Source organism: Emydura macquarii, unplaced genomic scaffold (assembly GCF_026122565.2).
Source record: "Emydura macquarii macquarii isolate MOO-44397 ecotype Brisbane River unplaced genomic scaffold, CSIRO-AGI_Emac_v2 contig_1451, whole genome shotgun sequence".
NCBI lineage: Eukaryota > Metazoa > Chordata > Testudines > Chelidae > Emydura > Emydura macquarii.
Genome location: NW_027131588.1, coordinates 25769806 through 25794158, shown reverse-complemented (window position 1 = coordinate 25794158; position 24353 = coordinate 25769806). Strand labels below are relative to the sequence as shown.

General features: G+C 37.6%; 1 protein-coding gene across 4 annotated transcripts in view; it reads right to left on the bottom strand.

The window, feature by feature from the left end:
• The window catches only part of HOOK3 (hook microtubule tethering protein 3), a 135350-nt gene that overhangs the window by 66269 nt on the left and 44728 nt on the right, over positions 1 to 24353 (bottom strand). For all 4 annotated transcript variants that reach the window (XM_067553429.1, XM_067553427.1, XM_067553428.1 and 1 more), the window contains exons 4-11: positions 21646 to 21696; positions 17823 to 17955; positions 16225 to 16292; positions 9781 to 9843; positions 7972 to 8055; positions 7029 to 7192; positions 4673 to 4813; positions 3261 to 3462 (exon numbers count right to left, since the gene is read on the bottom strand). In XM_067553429.1, the coding sequence (XP_067409530.1) occupies positions 3261 to 3462; positions 4673 to 4813; positions 7029 to 7192; positions 7972 to 8055; positions 9781 to 9843; positions 16225 to 16292; positions 17823 to 17955; positions 21646 to 21696 (906 nt within the window). The remainder of the gene's footprint in view (positions 1 to 3260; positions 3463 to 4672; positions 4814 to 7028; positions 7193 to 7971; positions 8056 to 9780; positions 9844 to 16224; positions 16293 to 17822; positions 17956 to 21645; positions 21697 to 24353) is intronic.

Genomic DNA, 24353 nt, shown 5'->3' with positions numbered 1-24353 from the left:
ATGAGAATAGTACCACTTCAGTGCAAGTGAAATCTGAGACAACAAAACTGTGAAGAAGATGCAAACTGTTCTCAGTTTACCAACTACCCAGCTAATTATACTTGAAATTTAAATTTGAGTACATAACAAATGAATCACTAGAATTGTACAATTGTATGGATCAGAGAGATGGATCTTCCTCAAAAGTGTGGGGAAAGAAATCAGTAAAAAATAAAACAAAACAAAAAACCAAAGAACACCAGAGAAAAAAATCAGAGGTGAATTCTCCCACTTTTCCTGTCTCTCTGGTTTCCAAGTTTCATTTTGAGAAGTCAAGCCCAAACTTATGTGAATAGGTAATTTTTTGCTCATTTGTAAATTTGTTTTCTCGTGGTTTTTTAATCTCCTAATCCGGAGATTCATCTCCAAGGAATGAAGACCCAACCCTCCAATTCCCAGGAAGAGAGGCACTTTTGATTATTTAACAAGAGGAAGTAATGAGATATCGAGGTTCAGCCAAGGTTCCCATGGATACTGCCATGTAGAAGATCAATGAACAGCTATTTATAACTAGAAGAGGAGAAAACTGAATAAATCTTACAGAATGAATCAGTGGACATACAAGATATGAAAAGCAATTCAGCAAAAAGTTGTCCATTCAAAGCTTTATACCTCCACTAACAAAGGCTCAGTCCTAGGAATGGAAAAGTAGCACATAACAGGAAGAGCTTGGATAGAAGTGCACTGAAGAAAGATCAGCCTGAATGGAGACTCTGATGAAGATATATCCACTTGCAGCTTCTTGTGAAGTAATTTATAAGGAACCAATGTCTGCTTTGTTTCAGAGTTAGAGAAAGGTATGTGTGGACATAAAAACATGTTTTACAACTATAGGCTGAACAGTAGCAATACCTAAAGTTAAGGATGCCTAATGCTTTCCATGTAACCTTTTGTTTCCAATTGTTTATATCTCTGGCATAAACAATGAGATTCCCTTTGTTGTCAGTTGGCTTGTGTGTGTGTGTGGTTTTTTTTCTATGTGCTGTCCAGCTCTGCGCAGATAGCTGTTTCAGCAGGCCTCAGTAGTACTATCCCGTGTGGTTAAGTGTTGAAGGCTGGAATGTCATTGCCTCAGTAACACACTGCTCAGGCTGCCCAGTGCTTCTGTCCTTGGAGCTCCAAACGTCATCACTACTAGCAGCAGATTAGGCAGCATGCTCATTCAGCAGACCTCAATGTTACTCAAAAAGAGAGGCCAGAGGCACAGTTCGGTGGTAAAGGCACTCAGCCAGATTTATTGTCAACGAAGCATGGTAGTAGCTCCCTGGAACAATGTCCACAGTTGCACTGAAGCATGTTTGCTCGTTACAACGGACTCAGCTCAGTCAGTGGTGGGACTTTTCACTTCCCCCTAGGCTGGACAAAGGGTTAAGGCAAGATACCTGACCTTTATAGACTGAGACAAACAACTGGGATAAGGAACCTACATAACACTATGCATATTTCATGACAACTATTTGTTACTTTCACTTGTTCCTAATATCTTGGACAAAACATCCCTATCATTATTTTGTCACATCATCTTATCTTGTACTAGATTGGGATGTATCTGTACTAGCTGGAATAGATTTATGTAAATATCTAGTGACTAGTACACTAGCAGCAACTTTGCCAAGTTCACACACTGGACAGTGAATTTGTAAGCAACTGTTTGAATACATGACCCGACTTTGGGTCACAGCCTCTGGTTCAGGCGTCAGCCCAGGCCCAGTGCTCCAGGTTCTCTTTCTATACTACACTCCTTTCAAACCTCCAGGGCTCACCCTATGTCAATGGTGGTACAGGTATGAACAGGTGCAGACACTAGTGCAGGTCAATATAGAGAAGAAGCACAAGTTGCCTCAGGGAGGTATGCACCTTCCTTCCTCCCATCTTGAAATAAAGCACTCCACGTCACTGCTGGTAAACTGGAAAATGGACATGCCCTTCATTTCAGAGTGTGCTGGTAACAAGAGGGATACTTAACACCTTCCAAGGCACATAGGATGAGAAATACACATCCTCTCTTCTCTAGGTAAACTTGCCAGGGCTGGCCCTTAGGGGAAATGAAAATCATCCCCCAAGAGTCCAAACAAGACAGACTCAGAACAAACACTGCATTGGGGCCTAGAAAAACCTGGCTCCAGCTAATGGCAGGCTCCCTATCATAAACAATGAGTTTGCCAAGGTATAATCCAGCTCAAGGGGATGGAAAGAGACAAATAACTGGAAAAGGGTCACCAGGTAGGGGAAGAATCTCAATAAATCTCCTCTTACCTTCTCTCTTCTTCCTTGTAGGAAAAGGAAAAGAGACAGAAAACGCAGGCAATGCAGAGAGCTGACCTGCTTGCTCCATTGAGCAACAGGACACTAAAGATTGAGCAGAAAAGAGGTGGAACCTGTGCAGAGCAAGAATTGACACAACTGCTACTGGAATATTGTGTCCTGCTCTGGTGACTGAACTTCAACAACATTGTTGAAAAACTGGTGAGGTTCCACAGAGCCATGAGAATGATTAAAGGCTTGGGAAACATGCCTTATAGTGAGAGATTGAGCTTCTTTAATTTATTGACCTTATAAAAGATAAAGTCAAAGGGTGATTAGATCACAGTCTAAAAAGTACCTACATGGGGGACAGAAATTTAATAACGGGCTCTTCAGTCTAGTGGACAAAATTATAACAAGATCCAATAGCTGGAAGTTGAAGCTAGACAAATTCAGACTAGAAACAAGGAGCACATTTTAAAGTGAGAGTAATTAACCACTGGACCAATTTAGCAAGGGTTATGGTGGATTCTCCAACACTGGAAATTTTTTAAATAAGACTGGATGTTTTTCTAAAAGATTTGCTCTAATTTAACCACAACTATTGGACTTGAAGCAAGAATTAATTCAGGTAAGTTCTACGCTTTGCAATATGCTGGAGGTCAGACTAGATGATCACAGAGATCCCTTGTGATCTTAAAAATCTATGAGTCTATGAATTTTGTCTATCCACGAGAGACAGCTCTTGTTGACTTTTTCTTTACCTAATAGGCGGACTTACAACAGCTCTATATAATGAGCTATAAGAGCTAGGGGGAGAGGGATATTTACAATAAAGCAGTTCCTTTACACAGACCATGAATGTGTTCTTTAACAAATTCATGAATTAATTCTTTAGGTATTACCCAAATTATTATTATTAACAGAAAAAGTTATGAAATCAACAAATCAATTGCAATAAGTATTTCTGTTCTCACCTGTCTCTTGTATGTTTCCAGCTGGCTACGCGCTGCATTGGCTTTCCTTAGTTCCTCCTCCAAGCTTACAGTGTTTTGCATGTACATAGTGTTCTTCTCCTCTAAGAGTTTCACTTGTCGCCGCAGATCGCCAAGATCTTCCAGCTTCTTTTTGTATGACTCTACCTGGCTTTCTAACTTAGCCACTTTATCAGAGGAATGCCTGGATGGTAACAGAGATGGAGATGCTGCATCAAATCTGTTTACATTGTAAACTCTTTGGGGTGTGGACCATCTTTTTGTTCTTTGTCTCTACAGTGCCTAGCACAACGGGGTCCTGGTGCATGGCTAGGACTCCTGGGCACTACGGTAATACAAATAATAGTCAGAATGTTAACGTAGTAAGCATTCTGACGTCTCCTCAGTGTTACATTCAGTACAGAAATGGTTCCCAGAGACCAGGAGGAACATAAGAAAGCAAACAACTTATCTTTACTGCTAAACCACTGCTACAATTCTTGGCTTTCTCTTTGCCAGCCTCTCTACTTTTCCCCTCACCACTCTTTCTAAAATGTTGTTGTTTCCAATGATATCACTCTTCCTGCTTGAATCCATTTCCTGTCTTCTGGTTTGTTTCCATACCAAGTTCTAACGATTTTCATGCCATCCTCTGCATCAGGTAATCTCTATCTCAGACTCCAAATCCAGCCTCAAAACTCACTTCTTTTAGGCAGTTTTTCAATACTATCCCTGTTTCTGCTCTTGTTTTCATGCCTGCCAAGTGATTAATTGTTTTAAAACAAAACAAAAATCAGGAAAATTTTAACTTCTTTACTGTTAGTGAAGGAAAATAGTGTCGAACACATGAAGAGCTGTTATACCTATTTACAGGGCAGCTTGTGACATCTCCACACAGAGTTCAGTGGCAGTTTAGTAGATTTGATTAAGAATTTTAGGAAGATGGATGCAGTTTATAATGCTCACATGTGGAAAAACAGCTCTCATTGCTGGATATCACAATTTAGAAATATGGCGAAAGATAATTTTACCAAAATTTCCAGAGAAATTCACCATTTGGTTAAGAACAAGCAAAAACATTTTAGCCCAAAGGATAATTTTTACAAAAAGCTGTAAATGCCTTAAAATAGGGGCTTATAATGAAGAAGGCCACTGCAACCATAACACTGATAGCATGACAATACCACATATACAGTGCTTAATGATGTGAGATCAGGTTGCTTGACGGGCAGAAAATTCCCAACCTTTTAATTTTGATGGTAACTGGATACACTTGGTGCTTGTTGATAAACTACTTTAATGTATACAAAATTTTAAAACTATACAAATGCTAATAGGGATGCATTGATTGCACCAACTTCATTCTAGGAATAAAAAGAAATATACACCCTAATGGTTAGAGGAATATAGTTTACCTGAGTACATCCATCTCATCCTTCAAAGACTGAGCCTCTTCTGCCAAAGTGGTTAGCTCTTCATTCTGCTGTCGCAATTCTGCAATTTCTTTTTCCAGCTCTTCACAACGTATTCGATAATCATCTTTGGCTGCCTCTAGCCTACAGAATTGAAATAAAACAGTAGATGAGAAAGGGTTTGCTCTAACCACAGGCCGCTGTTATCTTACTCCTTCATAGCAACTTTTAGGGACATTAGAAAAAATAGCCAAAGAACAACATCTTTTTGCCAGTATTTTTTACATTTTTAAGGATGTGGCAGTAGCTCCAGATTTATGGGTCTCCATGCTTCCAAGTCTATGTCAGAACAACTCTGCCTTGCAATGCAGCAAGGAGATGTATGCTTTCTATCAGCAGTTTTATTTGAAAGAAAGAGAAATCCTACGGCTTTCACTGTGCTACTGAAAACCTTTGCTAAAACACTCCTCTCAGAATCCCATGGGCACAAAAATATAATCTTTTTCTGGGGCACAAAAAGTTTGACATTAACTTTTTTACCCCAGCATAAGCAGGATTATGTACAATCGTCAACATTTCCAAATGTAGGTGCCTTAAACAACATACTCTGTCCATATTTAGGCAGCCAGATAAGTGGCAGTTTTTTTTAACGGAAGCTGTGGCTGTTCAGCACCTCCAAAAAATCCCATTTTGGATGACATACAAAATGTGCTGAACAAATAACAGAGTCTCTGCCCTAAGAAATTTTACCATAAATGCATAAGGTTCCAGGACTGACAGACCAAGGAAGGTGATGATGTCAAGGACAGAGGAGTGGAGAGGAGAAGTTTTGGGTGGGAAGAGAGCAGGTTTAGATATAACTGATGCACCTGGGCTGAATTCAGGGTATCAATGAGGTTGTACCCACATTAAATCTGGTCTACTAGAGTTTGCAATAGTAATATGTCACACAGGCTTGAGAATTAGACTTGAAAGATATAATGCAGAGAAGGGGACACGGAGGGCAGAGTCCTGGAGGACAGATGGAGAGGTGGCAGAGGAACATATCTCAGAAGAAGAATTCTTTAAGGACAGGTCAGCATGCGAAAGGGAGAACCAGCAGGGGTAGGATTACAGAAGCCTGAAGAGAAGTGTGCGGAGGAGAATGAAGTGATCAACAGAGTGAAAGGAAATGCAGAAATTGAAAGACAAAAAGAAGAAGCTGATCAACATAACTAGGTTGTGGTCATTAGTGAATGTGGTATGTACAATTTCAGCAGAATTAAGACAGTGATATCCAGATTTGAGAGAGTCAAAGGACTAATTAGAAGGAATATATGTTCACTACTCATACATAGTGTAGAAGTAAGCAGGGAAAGGGACACTAGTTGGAGTAACAGATGAGATATAGTGAATTTTTTTAGGATACTGGAAAATGAGAGCAGGTTTGAACACAGAAGGAAAAGAGCCAAAGACAGAGGGACAGAGGCTAAGAGAGATGAAACAATGGGAAAAGACTGGAACAAAGGTATTGTTTCTGAAGTAAGAAAAGGATAGAAAAAAAGACTTCAGAATCAGAGATGGGGCAAACATGGAAAAGGTGGAAGTCGGATGAGAGAAAGAGTAAGAGAGGGGGCTGTCAATTTTGCCCTTACTGAAAGTGGCACGATCTTGAGCAGAGATGGTAGAAGCAGAGAAAGGAGACAGGGCAGGAGGCTTATATAGTTAAACGTGGTGAAAAGTTGCCAGATGTTAGATGCACAGAACTAGGAGAGGGAAGAGAACGAATTATTTGGAAATGAATGAAGCAGAACTGAGGCAAGAAAGAGCAAACAGGTAATGGATGAAGTACAAGTGGGAGTGGAGCTCTCTCAAGGATGGGTTTTATCTTTGAGTAAATCACCTTTTCTTTTTTTCAAACTTAGCAGAGGAAACACTGTATTATTAAGGACTCTGTCCATACCAAACTTTCAACTGGGAAATTCTTGGCTTTGAGGTAACCTTGTTCCAGAACTGTGGTAGGAAGTATCTGAAAAAAGGGTAAGTATATCTATTTTATCCTCTCTGTACTAAAAAAAATGGCCGAAGGGATTATGTGCAAATTTTTAAACTACTACTTTGGGCAGAAAGCAAGCATGGAAAATTTAAGCCTAAAAAGTGAATGTTTATAAAGTCGGAGCTTATAAAAAGATGTATCCTAATGGCAACTTATTTGTAAACTTAACTACAGTGGTCATTATGGGCACCCAGTATAATAATTCAACATAACTGCCAATAGGGACAAAATGTTTTTTAGTTAAAAAGAAATATCTTCTTTCTGGATACTGCATATGGTGTTTGTCAGTTCTAAATGAAATTTACCAATCCTGAATTGCTTTACCTAAATGTTTCCTCCTGAAGCTGTTCTAACTGGGTCTGCAGTTGCAGGTGCCTACGCCCTGCAGGGCTATTGGGATCTTCTATAGAATCAGATTGGTTCAAACGTTCCATCAGAATCTGGTTCTCAGCTAGTAAACTACTTTTCTCCTCTTGAAGTGCTGCAACCTGTTATGACAAAAGTGCAAAATTGGAATAATGGAACTGTGAGTTTAAACAGCAAAACTTGTGTGCAAATGATGGAGCTGGTATAACCCATAACTGGTGACACATGGACTCGTAATAAAGTTATTTCAGAGCAATGTGTTTTAGCCTTAATATTTATCCAATTGCTATATATGTACCCAGATATTATAACAATGATGGCATAACATTAATTTTTAAAAATATAAATATTAGTGTTCTGAATTGTATTTACTGGAGACATCTAAACCCAAACACAATTTAGCCAGTTATCAGACAAAAAGACCTTAATGCACTAAAGTCTTAGTCTAGCTTTGAAACCAAAATTCTAGTGTCCTGTAAAAAGACTCATTAAATAATGAGTGGCTATACTTTGAGAGGTGACTTTGATAAAATGGCATTTCTGAGTTCCAGGTTTATTTTCTTCATGTGTTCCAGATCAAGTTTGCTCAATTTACTCAAAAAAGGTGATCTTTCTAAGACATGTTCTACACACAATTTTTGTATTGGTGGAACTATTTTCGTTAGAGGCATGACTCTCCCCTATTTAATCATACCTTTATACTGCAATCACACTCAGGAGGATTGTACTTCTTTAATTGAGCTGGTATATTTAAAGAGGTACAACTTCTGAGTATACTTATAAAAAGACCAGTCTCTGAGCTGCGTCCTTTCTTCAGATGCCTGAGAATCACCATGCCCCTTCCTCAATCTCACTCCACAGTTTCCATAAATTTATTGTGCACATGTAATAAACTACCTACCTGCATATCTAATTCATGGCACCTCTGAGCAATTTCTTCTTTTGTTGCTAAGGCTTCATTTAATTCTTCTGTAGTTTTCTTCAACTATTTAAAATCAATATAAACATTTTTATTTTCATAACAACATTAATAAAATATATTTAATTCTCTGTAACCATAAAGGATGTTGAATTATATCATAATTGTGAAATCTGTTTTTATGTTCATATAATATTGATTTTGAAAAAAGTTATTGACTATTCTACTTTTATAAGATGACAAAGGAGCACCCATTATCATTAAGAGCTCAAATAATTTATATGGGAGAGATGAACATAGCTGAAGGTAATGCTTTGTTCCAAAACAAAGTATTAAGGCAAGCATTTTCATTCTACATGTTGAACTCAAGAACCCACACAATCTGAATGTTGGAAAGAATACCGCCTCTGTACATTTAAAAACTTGTCAACACCACTTTTCTTTACAGATGCAAAGAGTGAGTAGTTTCAGTTTTAACTATTTTTGCAAATACACAACGGACTGGGAGATGGAATACAAGGAATAGACAATTAAGGTAAAACCTATCTAGCCACTGGATGCTATTTTTGCTGCATAAAAATTGTTGTGGAAGTGGAAAAGTCTAAATCTGAACAACATCATTTAATATATACAATGCTTAAATTTATTCAGTTATGTCTCGATAAAGGATTTTATAACAACTGAAAGATGTATGTCTTCCAAGTTTCTCTATGATTGTAAATTAAAGTAAATGCAAAAAAAACCAGACAACTGCAAGAAAATCAGTCTGAGAAATATGCACAAAAATAATCTGTATTTTTGGAATAAATGTGAAGAATTCTTAGAAGCCTTACAAGGGCTTCCTACTTCTCCCGAAGATCCAATCTATTGTAGCAAATGGCATCCTTTTCACTTTTCAGGTTTGCAAGGGATAGCTGACATTTAAAAATTAACTCCATCTTTTCCACAGAGATAACCTAAGATATAATGATTCAGTAAACGCAATACCATTCTCCAAATTTTATCCCTATCATCTTAGGGCCTGTGGTTGAGGCTGTAGAATCACAACATAAGTGACAGAATGTGCTCTCAAAATGTGCACGATAGCTGACTGTACATTTGGTCCAGCATTTTTCACAAATACTTCAGCCATTGAGGCATCTTCCCAAAATTTCTCAAGCTAGGAAATTCACAGCAGTTCCCAGGACTGCTGCAAACATTTTTGAGCCTGATCTGGCCCATTAAAGCTAAGTGATGTCTATCTATTATCTACAAAGGGAATGGGCCAGGGCAAAAAAGTTTTGTCTGCGATTAATAAATATTACTAAGTCTATTTAGTTTCTTCCTGATTATCCTGTGACTTGTGTGGATTTCACTTTTGCTGTCAGAAATAATTCCTGTTTTGAGCATGATAGCTACAAACTATTCATAATACTTATAAGGAATCTTATTGTTCAAAGAAATATTTTTGTTATGAACATGCATTATGAACAATCCAATTCAGAATTATACATACTAAAGCTCTTTTATTTACTCATTTATTTATTTAAATGCAGCACATGCTACTGATGGACAAATATATGTAATTGCGACTTTTGATTAACTGTCTTCCTTTAAAAAAGATGGTGCTTTAACAAAGAAAAAAATACTACATTTAAACTTCGACTGCTGTTCCTTTGTTTGGATTTTCCCAAAAGATTTTGAAAAAGAGAGAAGGTGATGAGGCAGCCTGCTTACAACATACGACATACCAGACTGACTGCACTCTGATTTCCTATGATTAAAGAAAAAGAAACATCTAGTCTTAGGTACCTGACGATCAAGGTCAACGTAAGCATCATTTCCAACAGAGACTGGAGATTCTTTACTCATCAACTGCAATTAGATTACACTGGATTAGAAAAAGCAAAAGATTTATTTGTATATTAAAAGCTAGGTTTTCATTGAAAAAACCCCAGGTCAATCTTAATTTTAAGAAAAGTTTGTCCTGACAGTAAGACCTTATGTTTTCATGTCACATTTTTATATATAGTGTATACAGAAAGAATTATAAATCTTCAGGATTTAAACAATTTAAAGGAATATGAAAATACATCTTATCTGGTACATTTTCCTCTGTAAAAGCATGCCTGCCTATCAACCATCATGAAAGGCTGGGGATGTTTTTTGTAGAATACTGGCAGTAAATATGGCAGTAAAGATCTGCTATGGAAATTACACTCTAACTGTAGTTCTCAACCTTTTTCATACTTCGACGCCACATAACACAAAAACAAAACATTTGGGGCCTCCTCTGCTCCTCCCATTTAATTATAAAGAAAGGGGAGTTGATCATGACTCCCCTCCTGACTTGTCTGCAATTCCTAGGTTAAGAGCCAATGCTCTAGAATGAACATTTTCAAAACTGAAACACTACAGCTTGCATGATCTATTAACTGAACTATATTCCTTGGAGAAAACATAAATCTGTGGATTTTTTAAGGTTGGTGGAAAGAGCAAATCATATCTTTCTTAGTTACAGCTTTCTAGGGAGGTTCCAAATTGATTGACATACTTCTCCAGAGGAAAAAATTAGCAGGTAAGAAAAATACATCCTTTCTCTGGACACACATCCAATCTGTTACAATATCAAAATGGCTACAGGTGAGTTCAAACATAAAAAAGTACACAAGGAAATTCCCACACCAAAACCCAAAACAAAATATGTTAAAATGGAAGTTAAAATTAAGAGTACATACTAGTAATTATAAAGGTAAAAAAAAATTAGTTATGTTGTAATTAACCCAAACACAAGTACTACAGGTTTGTACAGCTGGTTTTGGGAATTATTAAAACATTTCCATTTCTTGGTTTGTTTTTTCTATTACATGAATCATAGAAATTATAAATGAAAAAGACTACCCAATCTAACCATTCACGTGACCAACCTGATTCAAGTGCAAGACTGCTCCCTTCAGTGTAATTCCTTATGTTCATCCAACCTGGTTTTACAAATCTCTCCAGAGCCCACTTACACTAGATTCTGCGGCTGACCACCCTGTAGTTTTACATCTCATTGTCAACATTTCTTCTGCTATTTAGCATTCACAGTTTTCTTTTGCTTAAATGTTATCTCCTAACTTCTAGTTACATCACGAAGTACAGTAATAAATCTCTCAACATTCATGCCATTCACATATTTGTACACTTTTGCATCCCCACCTTCTAGCTGTTATTTAGCCAACCTATAACTATTTAAGCATAGCCAATCTTTTCTCAAAAGTCTCTCCAGCCCTTGACCATTTTTGTTGCTTTTCACTAAATTCCTCCCTTCCTTTCTTCTTAGTTTATCTACAACTTTTTGGTGAAAAGCTGCTCATAAATGAAATATTCCATCTACAGAGCCCAAATTCTTATGAAGAGGGATTATAAAATCCCTGTTCTATGATTTGATGCTTCTGCAAAGCTAAGTTAATGGCCTTTTTCATTGTCATAAACCGTAGTGTTGCAAACTCGTATCTAATTTATTGTTCTAGTTTTTTAAGTTGAGTATCATTTTGTAGTCCCCTGCCAATATTTGTAACTTTGCTAGGCCCCTTAGTATTATTTCTTTCTCTCATGGGTGTTCACACCACTTCCCAATCATCTGATTTTTTTAATGGCTGTTTATACCCTCTTCCAGATCATTAATGAAAATGTTAAGACCAAACTCAACACTGACCCCTGCGGTACCCACTTAACCATCTCCCCTCCCCAGATGTCATCTATCATAACCTTTTAACAGACAAGCCATTAATATCCAGTCTCACATGACAGCATCCCTAACCAAGCCAATAAGATTTGTATACGACTTCACAAGAAGCTATATAAAATGCTTTACTAAGAATTGCAGGATCAGAGCTTTAATTTCAATTCATCATTCATGATTCAGCTTAGAGAAATCTCTCATATATTCCCCCAAATTAACTTATTTTTTGTAAATGAGAAGTAACAGATACCTGGTCTAAAAAGCATAAGTGAAACAATATGGACTACAATTTATTTTCATCAGTTTATATTTTAATATTTTTAAAGAAAATAGCTGGCATTCCTTTTATTACTCTTATTATATATAATTACACCTTTTTCATGCCCACAGTTACGACAAGCAGCATTACAAAAATAATGCTAGCTGTATGTTATTAAAATCTTTATCCAATTTTAACTGGTTTGCTCATGAGGGCTGAGCTATTAGTGTTGTCATGGATACAGTACGATCATCATGAGATCTGTGTGCATGATGTCCTAGAAACGTGCACTTGATTCTTATCATACACATGACTTACTCTCTTTATTCTACAAACATAGTTTGCAGCTTATTTTATGTCATAACATGAAGATGTTTGATACTGCTGTTGCATTATATATAAGGTGCATGTTCACTTCATTCCCTTTTTCACACTAAAGTCTCTGTTTTCTGGAGATTTTTTATTTTCAAGATACCCAGTGGTATATTTAGCATCTTCTACACATTCTAATATGGTATGACTTTTTCCACCATTGCTGATTTTTCCATAAAACAGCATATACAAGGAATAGCTTTTAATGAAGACAAAATGAACCTTGAAAATAATTAGGCTGAAACACAGGAAAACTAATATTTTCTCTCTCTGTGAAAATAACATTTTTGGGACCAATGTAAGGAGCAAATCCTTCTTGTTATGCAACCTCAGACAGGTTTGAAACTGCATCAAGTACTTTGCACTAAAAGGCATGATCCTATTTTGATGGTCTGGTGGACATGCTTACTGAAGGGGAAAAGGAACTTCTTAGAAAGTTTCTAAGTTTAGTTATTAGGAAATGAAAGCGCTTTCTTATTTATTAGTAAAGAAGTCTCAGCCCTTCGAAATGACTAATTACCTATGGGGATTGGGAAAAGAACAGCATAATTTGCCAGATGCATTATGGGAATTGAAGCAATAGCAAAGCTGTTTTGTCACAGCAATAGATTTCACAGGAAAATGTTAAAGATCTGTTTGCCATGAAAAATAAATGTGAAATTGAAAAACTTTATACTAGTTTTTTGCTTGCTTTGAAAACCAAATACTTAGGCCCCCATCCTGCAAACTTGTAAATTCAACAGGATTACTTATGTGCATAAATGTTTGGAGGGGCCTTAGAATCTCAGTTGTGGAAGCACATGGAGTCAGCTCCACTGAAATGAACAGAATAGCAAGGCACTGTTTGATTTATATGAGCTTTATAAGGTATTTGAAATGTTTCAGAATCTACCTGAAGAAACAAAGAAATTCCATTAATTTTTTAGCTTGGAATTTTACTTAAAAAATTCTGATAATCAAAGTATACAGCTGTTCAAAAGCACAGGAAATTAAAATAAAATAAATATTCTTTTAAATTCATTTTCCTAAACAAAATTTCACAAGTGAAATTATCAATTTGCAGTGTGAAAAATGGCATTTTTTTTTCTGTGAAAAAAATACTGCTTTAGGTATAGGCTATTACAGGTGACAGATGGGCCATTTCTATTGTGGTGTGAAACATGTTTCCATGAGCAACATTAGTTATTATGTATAAATTAATAAAGTATCATCTATAAGTATTTGCATATATTTAACTGAAGTAGAAAAATAAACTATGTAATAAGGAGAAAGTTTTATTTAACAGGTCTTTTTATGTAGCTAATATTTAAGAGAGTATAACAGCATGGAAAGTGTTTTGCAATGCTTGGATGATGTAGGTATGTAATTCCCATACTTCTCACCTGTCTACATGGCCATCATATCAGCACTTCACTTTGGTGACTCCTCCACGTACTCGAGTCACTCAAATCCCTCTGCAGAGGTCTGCTCCAAGCAGCTCACCAGAGCATGAAAAAGATTTGAATGTTCTGGATCCAAGGAGGCCCTAAACCCTTTGAACTTTCTAGGATCCATAGAGGCTACCTGCTCTGAGGCACAGTAAGAACACAATTCTTTGGCACTAACTCTTTGCCCGATTTAAGAAGTCTGTTGCCTATCCAGCTCTGCACAGAAAGCTCCCAGGAGCTACGTTTTTTCCTCCAAAGATGCAGAATGCAGCTCTGATGACTTTCCTGGGATCTGAACTCTTCGCTCTGAGGAGGATCTGAAGATCTACGAATAAGCATCTCAGAACTGCCCATTTGGTTCTGAATTTCTAAGTCTTCTAAACTGTTTGAATGATGGAGTCAAGCCACTTGGATCTGGAGTATTACTTGAAGAGGAGCTCTTTTCTGATCCACTGAGTTTCAAAGACTCCTCCAAAGAGGAGCCCTCACCCAATGGTGTCACTTTTTTCCTGGCACAGGGTACAAATACTGAACAAGTTTCATAGCCTCTGGGCAAATGCCTCATTAAGCCATTAAACAGCAGGCATGGTTTTTAATATGGATATCTTATTAGATTAAGAACCACATCTCCTGAATAACAACTTATTTTTTGTCCACTGTAGCAGAATGGAAAGTGCTACTAAAAAAATCAGAGACCAATAAAAGACAGCTATCAAAAATTATATCAAAACAAATGGGGAAAGGGGATACAGAAAAGGAGACACGTGCACCAAAACTGGCAAAAAAACATGGCCAAGAAACCAGGAAATGACTCCTTGACAGCCCTGGCTTAGGGAAGGACAGCAAATGAAAGATAATCTAGGGAATGGATGTTTTTATGCTCATTTTCAGAATGCTAGATCTGAGAAGCATGTGTGCGTGCCCCCTACCAATTTTAGTACTCTAAATGGTTCCATGGTCATCAAACAGTGTACATGACTCCTAGAGTGTGGATTGCAGAGACAAGCCATGATGAAGAACTGAGGCACCTTTGGCTCTATAACATTTATTTCCCTTTATAGGGGACAGTAGGAAAAACACAGTGCCATTTCATATACTGAGTAGACAAAGCTGAATTTTTCATAATGAAGTCAGTGTAGTGTTCAATTGCTGATTTATCCAGATCTAAGTGGAATCAGACACTTAAAGATGGTGATTTTTGCTCACATGCACAGAATTACACTGATCACCAGTTATGGATTGGGAACGAAAGACATATTGGCAAAGACCTTAGTGAACTTTTGCCTTCTTGTGGCGCACGTGCCATGAAACCATTTGCTTTTGGAGGTCAGCGAAATCTCTGTTCCTTTTAGATTTCCTTTCTCTCTCATATTAATTTGTCCTGAGTTACAAACCATCCATGAAACCTGTTTCTGGCCACACGAGAGGCCATTCAGCTGCTTCAATGGCAGTGAAGTTGATTTACTGAAGTGGTTTGAAGGGAATTTGCTCCACATGAATCCAAAATCTAAGATAAAGTGCTTTATAATGTTGAGCCTCAGCAAAGGCACTATTAGCTAAAGCCCCCCAGCCAAGACCTAGAACTAAAGCACTGAAGTCCTATTGAGCTGAGTAGCCTTGTATTAGGCAGACACCTGTTTCAACAGCCAAAAATTGGAAGCAATAGCAGTCATTAACAACAGATTTCACTCTACTTGCTTCCCTTCTGCTATGGTTTCATCTAGTACCTCAGCATGACTCATCAGTTAAAGCAAGATTGTGAAATCATTCCTAGCTTTAAAAAAAACTGCCTATAGTAAACTCGCTAATCTACACATTGCTAAATTTACCAAAAAAGGTGGCCTTTCCCCACTTCTCTCAGCTTTAAGAACAAATGCTCTAGTAAGATCTCAAATTACTCAGATATTATTTTTACAAAATATACTACAGTACATTTATTGACTACTATGAAGTATTATCAGGAATAATTAAAACGAAAAAGTAGACTACAGCTAACAAAACAAAGTATATTTCGCAATGCGTTTTCCTTTTTTTATTGTATTTGTTCACTTACTTGTCCATTTACAAAGTTCAGTTATTCAGTGAGTCTCCCAGTTACAAATTAATGAAATTCTACAGTACTTGTTTTGCTACTTACACAACAAAGTATAATGTATTGTTAGGAGCCATAGGGAAAGGAAGGTAAAGGAAGGGGGACCCAGTATCAATATCTAGAAGTTTAGTCTTCTAGATTTAAAGAAAAGTGGGACATTTGCCTGATTCTATTATATAAATAAGGCTTGATTAGCAAAACTTTGTTTTCCCTAATCAAAAGAGGAAAACTTTTCTTATTCTAACTTTATAAATGTTAAATTCCATGCCCCTTCTATTAATTAAGTCTTCCTACTGAAGTTAACAAAACTGAGACAAAATGTATTCTGGTACTGAATTGAAAAGATGAATTGTTATATATTATGGATACTCCAGCATACCTCCTGAATGGCTGTCATGACAACATGTTGAACAGACTCCTCCATCATCATGATGGTTTGGATGTACTCTGAAAGCAAGAACATTCTCATATGTCATTATTTACACTTAAACTTAAGACAGTCAAACAGAACAAAGGTGTATATAGCCGCCTTTCTCTTGCAAACTGTGCAGGTGCCATTCATGGGTCTTGTGCCCAGTCAGTCTCCAGACCCCACCCCAACAAACCCAGGAGCACAGTAACAAAAAGGTGAACTTCCTAGTGATGATGCAAGGCTTAGTGGGACATTTCGGAAGGTCCACACATGCGTACCTACAATGGCAAGCCAAGTGAATGAGGCAAACATTTTCAAAAACTCTGATCATTTCAAGATCAAGAAATATATATTCTACTATTGATATTTAAGAAAAAGCATGACTGATGTACAAACTACTCCATTATAACACAAATAAGCTTGTAGGCCAATCATAGTATCAAAAACTGTAAATTATGTACAAGAACAGGAATAATGGAGTTATTCTCTTGCAAGTTTATCTTGTCTGGATATGCATTTTCCTTTCTATGTTCTTGCCAAGGGGTGGAGTATCTGTGGAAAGGTTGTAAGTAAGGGGGCCATCCAATATACTATTGTCCTGACTGATGCTGGCATTAGGCAATTGTGGTGAAATGACTTGGCTCAAAAGTAAACATCTTTGTCTTTATATGCACACTAAATAATTCCCACTGGAACTGTCCATCCTCCATTGTAGCTTCTCCCCCCTCCCTTTTTTGTCCCCTTAACTATTCAGACAGGAGGACAAAGACATGATACAAGAAAAGGTCCTGCCTTTCCATGATTTTCAGAATTCTCATCCTCCCTTTCAATAGTATACCTTGTGCATCTGATCAGAGACCCAATTCTTGTCTTTGTGCATTTTCATGAATATATGTGTTCTGTTTTTCCTCTTCCTGGATCTCATATTTGTAAACTCTGATATCAGTTGACTTTACAGTAAAAAGCTGCATACCTGCTAAGGGCTCATTTGTGGTTGGATGTGAGGTGTGAGACAGGCATGCTGGGAAACCATTCAGTGAGTACTAAATTCTCAAGTATACAAGGCCAGAGAGTTTTAAGTTATGTGCGCAAGGTGGGAGCAAGTGTCAGAACAGGGAACAGAATCCAAATCCTATATCATATGGCTCCCAAACCTATATCATAACCATTCTTTTTGTGTGCAATGTATATCATGTCTATGAATTTATAATTACCCAGATAAGAATCTGAACATAGCCTTCTCAAAGAAATTAATAACTAAAAGCTGAGCTTGGTAATTTTCATCTGTGAAGCCATTTTTCATTGCTATTCATGGAACCAAAAGGAAATATATACATCAGAAGCATACATAACCAGCTCCACAGTTCCAGCTGCAAACTCAGTGAAGCTTGTAATGTGATGGCAATTATCATCAATAAGATAAAATAAAGTCATGACCCATAGGAAAATAAATTGTGTCTCTAACAGCAATCCCAGAAACACCATTTTCCCCACATGATTTATGTAGCAAGTCTGACTTTGCATTAACTACCCGGAATATAAAATGAACATTCAAAATTGATTACCTTGTTTCTGCTCACAATTCACAGCACATCCCAAAATTAGTTGAAGCATTCTTCCAAGCTCTGCAACATCTGAGTGCTCTCCAATCAGGTTAACATCGGGCAGGGTAAAGTCATTAATCTGCTGCCCTAAAATCTGCACCAAGACACAACATACAGCATATACACATCAAAATATGGAGATAAGGCAAGAAGCCAGAAGAGAGAGCTCACCTTCCATCTCTGGCACAGTTTCAAAGCCAACGTTAAGGTCTCAACTGAAATAAATTGGATAATCTCCGCCCACTTACCTTTGCACAGGACTCTACAACCCAAATTCCTCCACATAATTCAATTCAACCAGCATTTCAGAAAGTCCAGAGAAGGCTGTCTCGACTAATATGAATAATGACTCACTACTCTCACCACTAGAGACCTATTCTTCCTGGTTGGGAAAGGTCAGTAACAAAGCCACTGAAAGAGGACAGCTAACTACAGTACCTGTCCAATGACAGTCCCTGTCAAAAGAGCTGACTACAGTACCTGTCCAATGGACTTTTAAAAATGAAGTTGTTTTCTACAACTCAAATGAAGAATTCTTTGGATATAAAAGCATCCCATCAGACATAATAATTTAATCGCATCTGGGAAATATACTGTAAATCACACAACTGGAAAGCTGGAATTCCAAATATTCCAATGATATAAAATGTGTCTCTAGCCCTGGTGGATGACAAAACATAAAACTGTAAAACTGTCATTAATCCCTTTGTCTAGCAGTTTTCCTGGCCCAATCCAAAGATATTTAGAAAGTCCCAGATGTAAGACAACTAATTTTCAGCCTGTGGAAACAGTCTGAAATAGTAGAACAAGACAAAATGAATAGCAGAAAGGTGATCATAAAAGGAAAAACTGATTAACATAGAAGCAGGGAGAAAGAAGCTGAAAGAGAAGAGAATCATATCTGACATACAATTATTATAAGCCAATTTACAATCTAGAAGGATTTACACACTAATGAGCATCAGTTGAGAGAATTAAGCAGTTCTGCTAGATCTTAAAAAAAAGCTTTGTAAGAATTGAAAATATTACTATGAAAAGTGGGATAAGTCAAACTTTTAGCACATAAATTGCAGCTAGGAAAAAAACAGTCAATTTAACAGATAAAAAATGCAAATGGAGAAACAGGAGAGAATGTGAAAGGAATGTATAATTTATTTGCTGTTTTTTAAGCCAGAAAACGGCTTTGGATAATATATTTACACAATAGTATCTAGTAAATGTATGTAAAGAATACCATATGACTGTCCTGCAAATCAAGTTGATCTTAAAAAAAAAACCAACAACAGAGAAGTCTTACCCAAATAATGGGCATTAACATGACTAATGCCCCAGTATACTATGTAGCAAACAGGACCTAAATTCTTCAGCAAGCCTCCCTGTTTTTTCTGGCACTCCAGAAAGCTATATGTGAAATCTGTAGCAGACCCAGGTAAATCAAATAATGAATATTTTTATTAAATAAAATATAAAATGAATAATCAATACAGTATTCCTTGAATGGTTAGTTTGATATCCAATTTTTACACTGCCCCAATATTTAAACTGTGATGCAGATTTTTATCTTAACAGTATGTAATTGCTTCATAGAAGCTGTTTGGGAAGCTGGGTAGGAGATATGTCATTTAGCACTATGAGGACATGGGATTGGGATTCTTAATAAACATGTTAGCTGAATATTTCTGATAAAATGATATGTTAAAATTAGGCTCCAGAATCAATACCTAATGAGATGAAAAATGAATGGGTTACAGCTATTTGAAGGTTTAGTAGTCTTGGGAAATCACCATCATGTTGGTTTGGACTCTCTTGACATCTGAAAAGTCTTTTTTGCACAAATACTAGAAACGTTAAGGAAAATAATGAAAGCTTAGATTTTAGAGCAGAATCCTGTGGGAAGATGAATTTTTATGTCAAATTCTGTGGGGATCACAGGATTCTGGACAGGGCCTTCAATTGTACTCCTGCAAAGTTGTAATAGTTCAGGATGCTATATTACAGCCATTAGAATCCTCTTGGACACACCATAAACTGTTGAGTTACTGTAAAATGAAACCAAAAAAAAGTGTCCTAACTTTCCAAGGGCTTTCGTCAATGCTAGGTAAAGACTAGCCTTTTCACACCTAGCTTGTGCAGAAGGACTTTGCCAGTATGGGCACTCAGATGAGAAAAATGTAGGCAGAACAACTGACACATTTAAGTGGATCTCCATCACCATGCACTTTTGGAAGCAATTTGGGATGTTTCACAGATGCGTCTTATCTTTAAAGAATTTAGCATTTGATGCTAAAAGCTTGAAGCTCAGACATTTTCTCCAATCAAGTCCTGACTTTCTACAATAATAAATTTTCTGTATCAGGAACTTAAACTCACACATACTTCGTGGCTTAAAAGGAGCTGCCATTATTTTGTAACGACAACACTGATATTCTAGGATATAAAGAACTTTACAGTGCATCAAGCTCTCATGAATCCAGGGACAGTGGAGAAACTGCTCTTCCTTTAACATGGCCGTGAAAGAAATATCTGCCAAATGAACTATGAGAGAAGATTCCTTTAAACCCAGATTGACAAGTGAAGGTAGCAAGCAGTGTGTGTGCAGAGCATGGAAAAAGATCCATATGGGTCTTTACACAGAAGATAAGCAATTCCCAAGAAAAATGTACGTATGTCCTTTGGACAGAATCATTCTGAGCAGCTAACAGGAGATGACAGATTTGGTCAGAAACACCAGAGTTCTCAATTCCTACCCCCATGAAACTTTGATGTGAGCTAACTTTAATGTGGAACTCAGAATTTTTGAAAATCAGTCTATCCATTAAGTTTGGACTTGGGAGTTTAACTTTAGACACACATTTCTGAAAAGGTTGCCCCCTCGACCCCGCTGCTCAAGAGCCTTAGCAAATGTTTTACTTTCCTCCTCTCCAGAATTTATGTGCAGATACTGTTTATAGAGATAACAAGTGCTTGGAGTATGGAGTCTCTCTATGTGAGTATCCCATACTGTGCCTGTTGCACTGTTTTCTTAATATACCAGCTACCTCAGTAGAAAGACCATACAGCAAGGAATAAATTCCAGAGGTGAGGATTCCCCATTGAAATATATCTTGTTATCCCTCCCATGGAGTGCAGACTTGGAGCCAAACAGCAAGTGCTTCTCCATAGAACACAAATGCCACAACAGTAGATCTCTAACAGTCGGAAATGAAAACTTTTAATGCACTCTTCTCTTCCCGCCTCAATTGAGCATTTTCCCCAGAGAAAAAAATGAAAGGCAGTTTTTATTAGGAACAGAGGAGAAAGTCAGACAGACAGGCTTTATTTTTTATGCACTCAACTGCAATACGGAGTCACCAAGGGCATCTACTATTTTCATGTCAAGATGCTTAAGATATCAGTGCTTTTATTTGCAACAGTTGGGAGGCTGGGTTTGTTCCTTAATGGAATATTTGATGAAACATGCAATGAAATTTTGGAAAGGTCTAGTACTCAAGGATAGCCCATGATGAGTTCATTTATTTTGGTAGGACAGGATTGAAGTGTGCTGAAGGATGGATAAGATACTGAATGACTATTTAGAAAAAAGAACAATTTTATTTCACAAGGTAAGGGTCAGATTTTTTTGAAAGAGCTCAGCTCTGATAGGAGCTGCTGGGTGCTGAGCACTTCTGCTATATGTGGACCTAATGCTAAACAAATCAATATTCTGTAGCACATGTTTAACAAGCATAATGAAATATTCAGCAAAAGGATAGGTCTGTATTAAGCACTGAGAAATAGTTCTTACCTCATGATTATAATCCAATATCCCTTTTAAAATTTTCTTCAGATTGCTTATCTGTTTGATGGAAGGGGGAAGAGAGAGAGATTAAAATATATAAAGCCACTGACTTTAAGATACAGTAGAACCTCTAATTTTACAAACTAATTGGGGATTGAAGTTCACAAAATTGTACATCTCAAAATTACAGTAGATACGGTGCATACAAATTGCAGTAAGGTGCACTGCATTGTTTTCTTCTTGTTCTTTAAACCACTACAAACATATTTCCTAGCCACTGAAGATATTTGAATGTGAAAAGATGTTGACTTTTTCATCTACATCCCTTTCATTATGTGATTTCCCCCCCCATCCGAAAAAATGGTTTATGTAACTGGTTGTTTGTAAGACTGGTTTTAGTAAAATTGAAGTTCTATTGTATTTATATAAATATATAAAAGAAACAATTGTTTGGGTATACAGCAAGCTAAGAAAATCACAAGTAATATTCAAAGCAGAATTATATATACAAATGTAAGTCTATTTGTATTTCTGGTGAAAAGTATCTTGCCGGAATCAATAATTCATTATGATCATAAAAAATATTATATATGATTGTACTGAGATGTGTGCCTGATCCAAAGCCCATCCCTGTCAATGAAGCACAATGAAGCGAATGACAGAAATTCCTACTGACTGGAATGGGCTATGACTCAGCCCACAGTGAAAAATTGTAAGGGTAAGACTGTTTAGGCTGTTTAAGCCAGTGCCATGAAACTGGGGTAAACTGGGGCTTCAAAGCGAGAGGCTGAACTATTTCCTGATCTCAGTGAATCGGAGACGGGAAGGCTCTTGGCTGGAAGGGGGGAAATGGCGTGGCCCAGAGAGTGAAGAAGAAAAGTAGATTTCTGATAAAGATGGTGCTGACCTCTGGGGGGAGGGTATTGTCAGTATTGAGAGTTTAGACATTAGAGTTAGTGCTAAGAGGACAGTATCAGAGAAGCAGTGACTTCCAACAATAGTTGGTCTGCCGGATCCATTAGGGCTTTGATTGCCAGTGCCAAGGAATCAGTAGCAGATGTAGGTACAGAGGCTGTTTTGGTACTGGGCCAGGAATCAATGCCATATCATTTGCCCCTGTGTTATAAAAGGACTTTTTGCCCAATTTCCAGAAGGAGACCAAAGGCAAATGTTCTTCTTAGGCTTCTGAGCATTTCCCTTTTTACATGAGGTAAAAGAACTGGTGCTAGGCACCATGATAAGTTCAGTGTTCTGATCTATTTTGCTTCTGCGTGGAGGTTACACCACAGTTCTTTGGTGCCGGAGCAGCCGTCAGTGACAAAGCTGACTTCGGGCAGTGATGGATGGCCTGCCAGTACAGTGTCAGCTGTTTTACTGGAACTGGCTTGAGGAGTCACCTCCTAGCTCACAAGAGTACTGACTGACTGGATTTGGAGGTACAAGGTCTCATCTTGCAGCCTGATACCTATTCTTCTGGATCCAAAGTGTCCCTCACAAACTGCTCCAAAAGAAATAATATTAGCCCAGGGTCTCCAGATTTTGACTAAGTAGAACAGACTATGGCTATCTCCATCTGAGAGGAGAATCTGTCATTTGTAAGATGGATAGGGTTTGAAGCCACCATGAAAGTGGTTGTGGTGGAGAGGCTGAATAATAAATAATGTTTGGGGAGGGCGGGGTTGTAGGTTTGCAAGAAAATTAGAAGAATTTCTTGAAGAGAATTAACCCAAGTTACCTAGCCAGAGTATTCCCTCTCTTTACTTGTTATAACCTAAGAGTTAGCAGTTGTACAGAGCCTGGTTCTGTCTCACTGCCAGAGGCAGTAAGAGAGAACTGAAGGATGGTTATGGCCATTCTGCTGACCTTTATGCCCTTATGGAGGGTGGGGACGAGGATTCACAGGATGCAGGCATGGCCCAATGGAGACAACTATTCAAAGATTCTCATCTCTCATCCTTGAGGGGCATGCACATCTAGAGTGGGATCCACATTGGCACATACTTGAAGAGCAAGAAATTTAAGTGGGGCAAAAGGAGAGAGAGAGAAAGCCTGGCTGTGGATTGAACATATACTGGAAGCTCTAGTGGACATGTTTTGAATACATCTCTAACTATACCAAACTAAAACCGCGTCCCTTCTTTTCTACATTTGTTGTAGCTTCTAGATGATCTCAACTCTGGAAGGCCCCTCAGCCCTGCCAAAAAAAGACCTCTCGACATAATTTTACTAACTAGGATGGACCTGGTTCTCACTCAAAGATAGAAGCTCCCTCAGTACTTCAGCAAGTTAGACTGGCCAACACTCCAACCAAAGAAGATTTTGCATCAACCCCCTGAAAGAGGTTAATCCTGTCCTAATCCTTTCAATTTGTTCGTGATGTAGCTATAAAACTATTCATGAGAAACTGCTTCTGATGTAGGCAGCTAGGATTCACCAACCTATGCACCACTCATAGCCATTTACAGATGTCATGGCTTTGTAGACACTATGGGCAGGGAAATAACCTTTAACGTCCATTAGAGAGATGGGAGAGGATCATAAACATACTCTATGCATAATCCAGTAAAGAGTACTCAGTGCCACAAGTCATCTGGATTCCAACAACACCTAAGAAGATAATGCAGGGAAAATTTAGGAACCATTATACTGTTGTTAAAGGATAAACTATGATGATCTATTTGACCAACCATAGAGTTAGCCAACATACTGGGCTC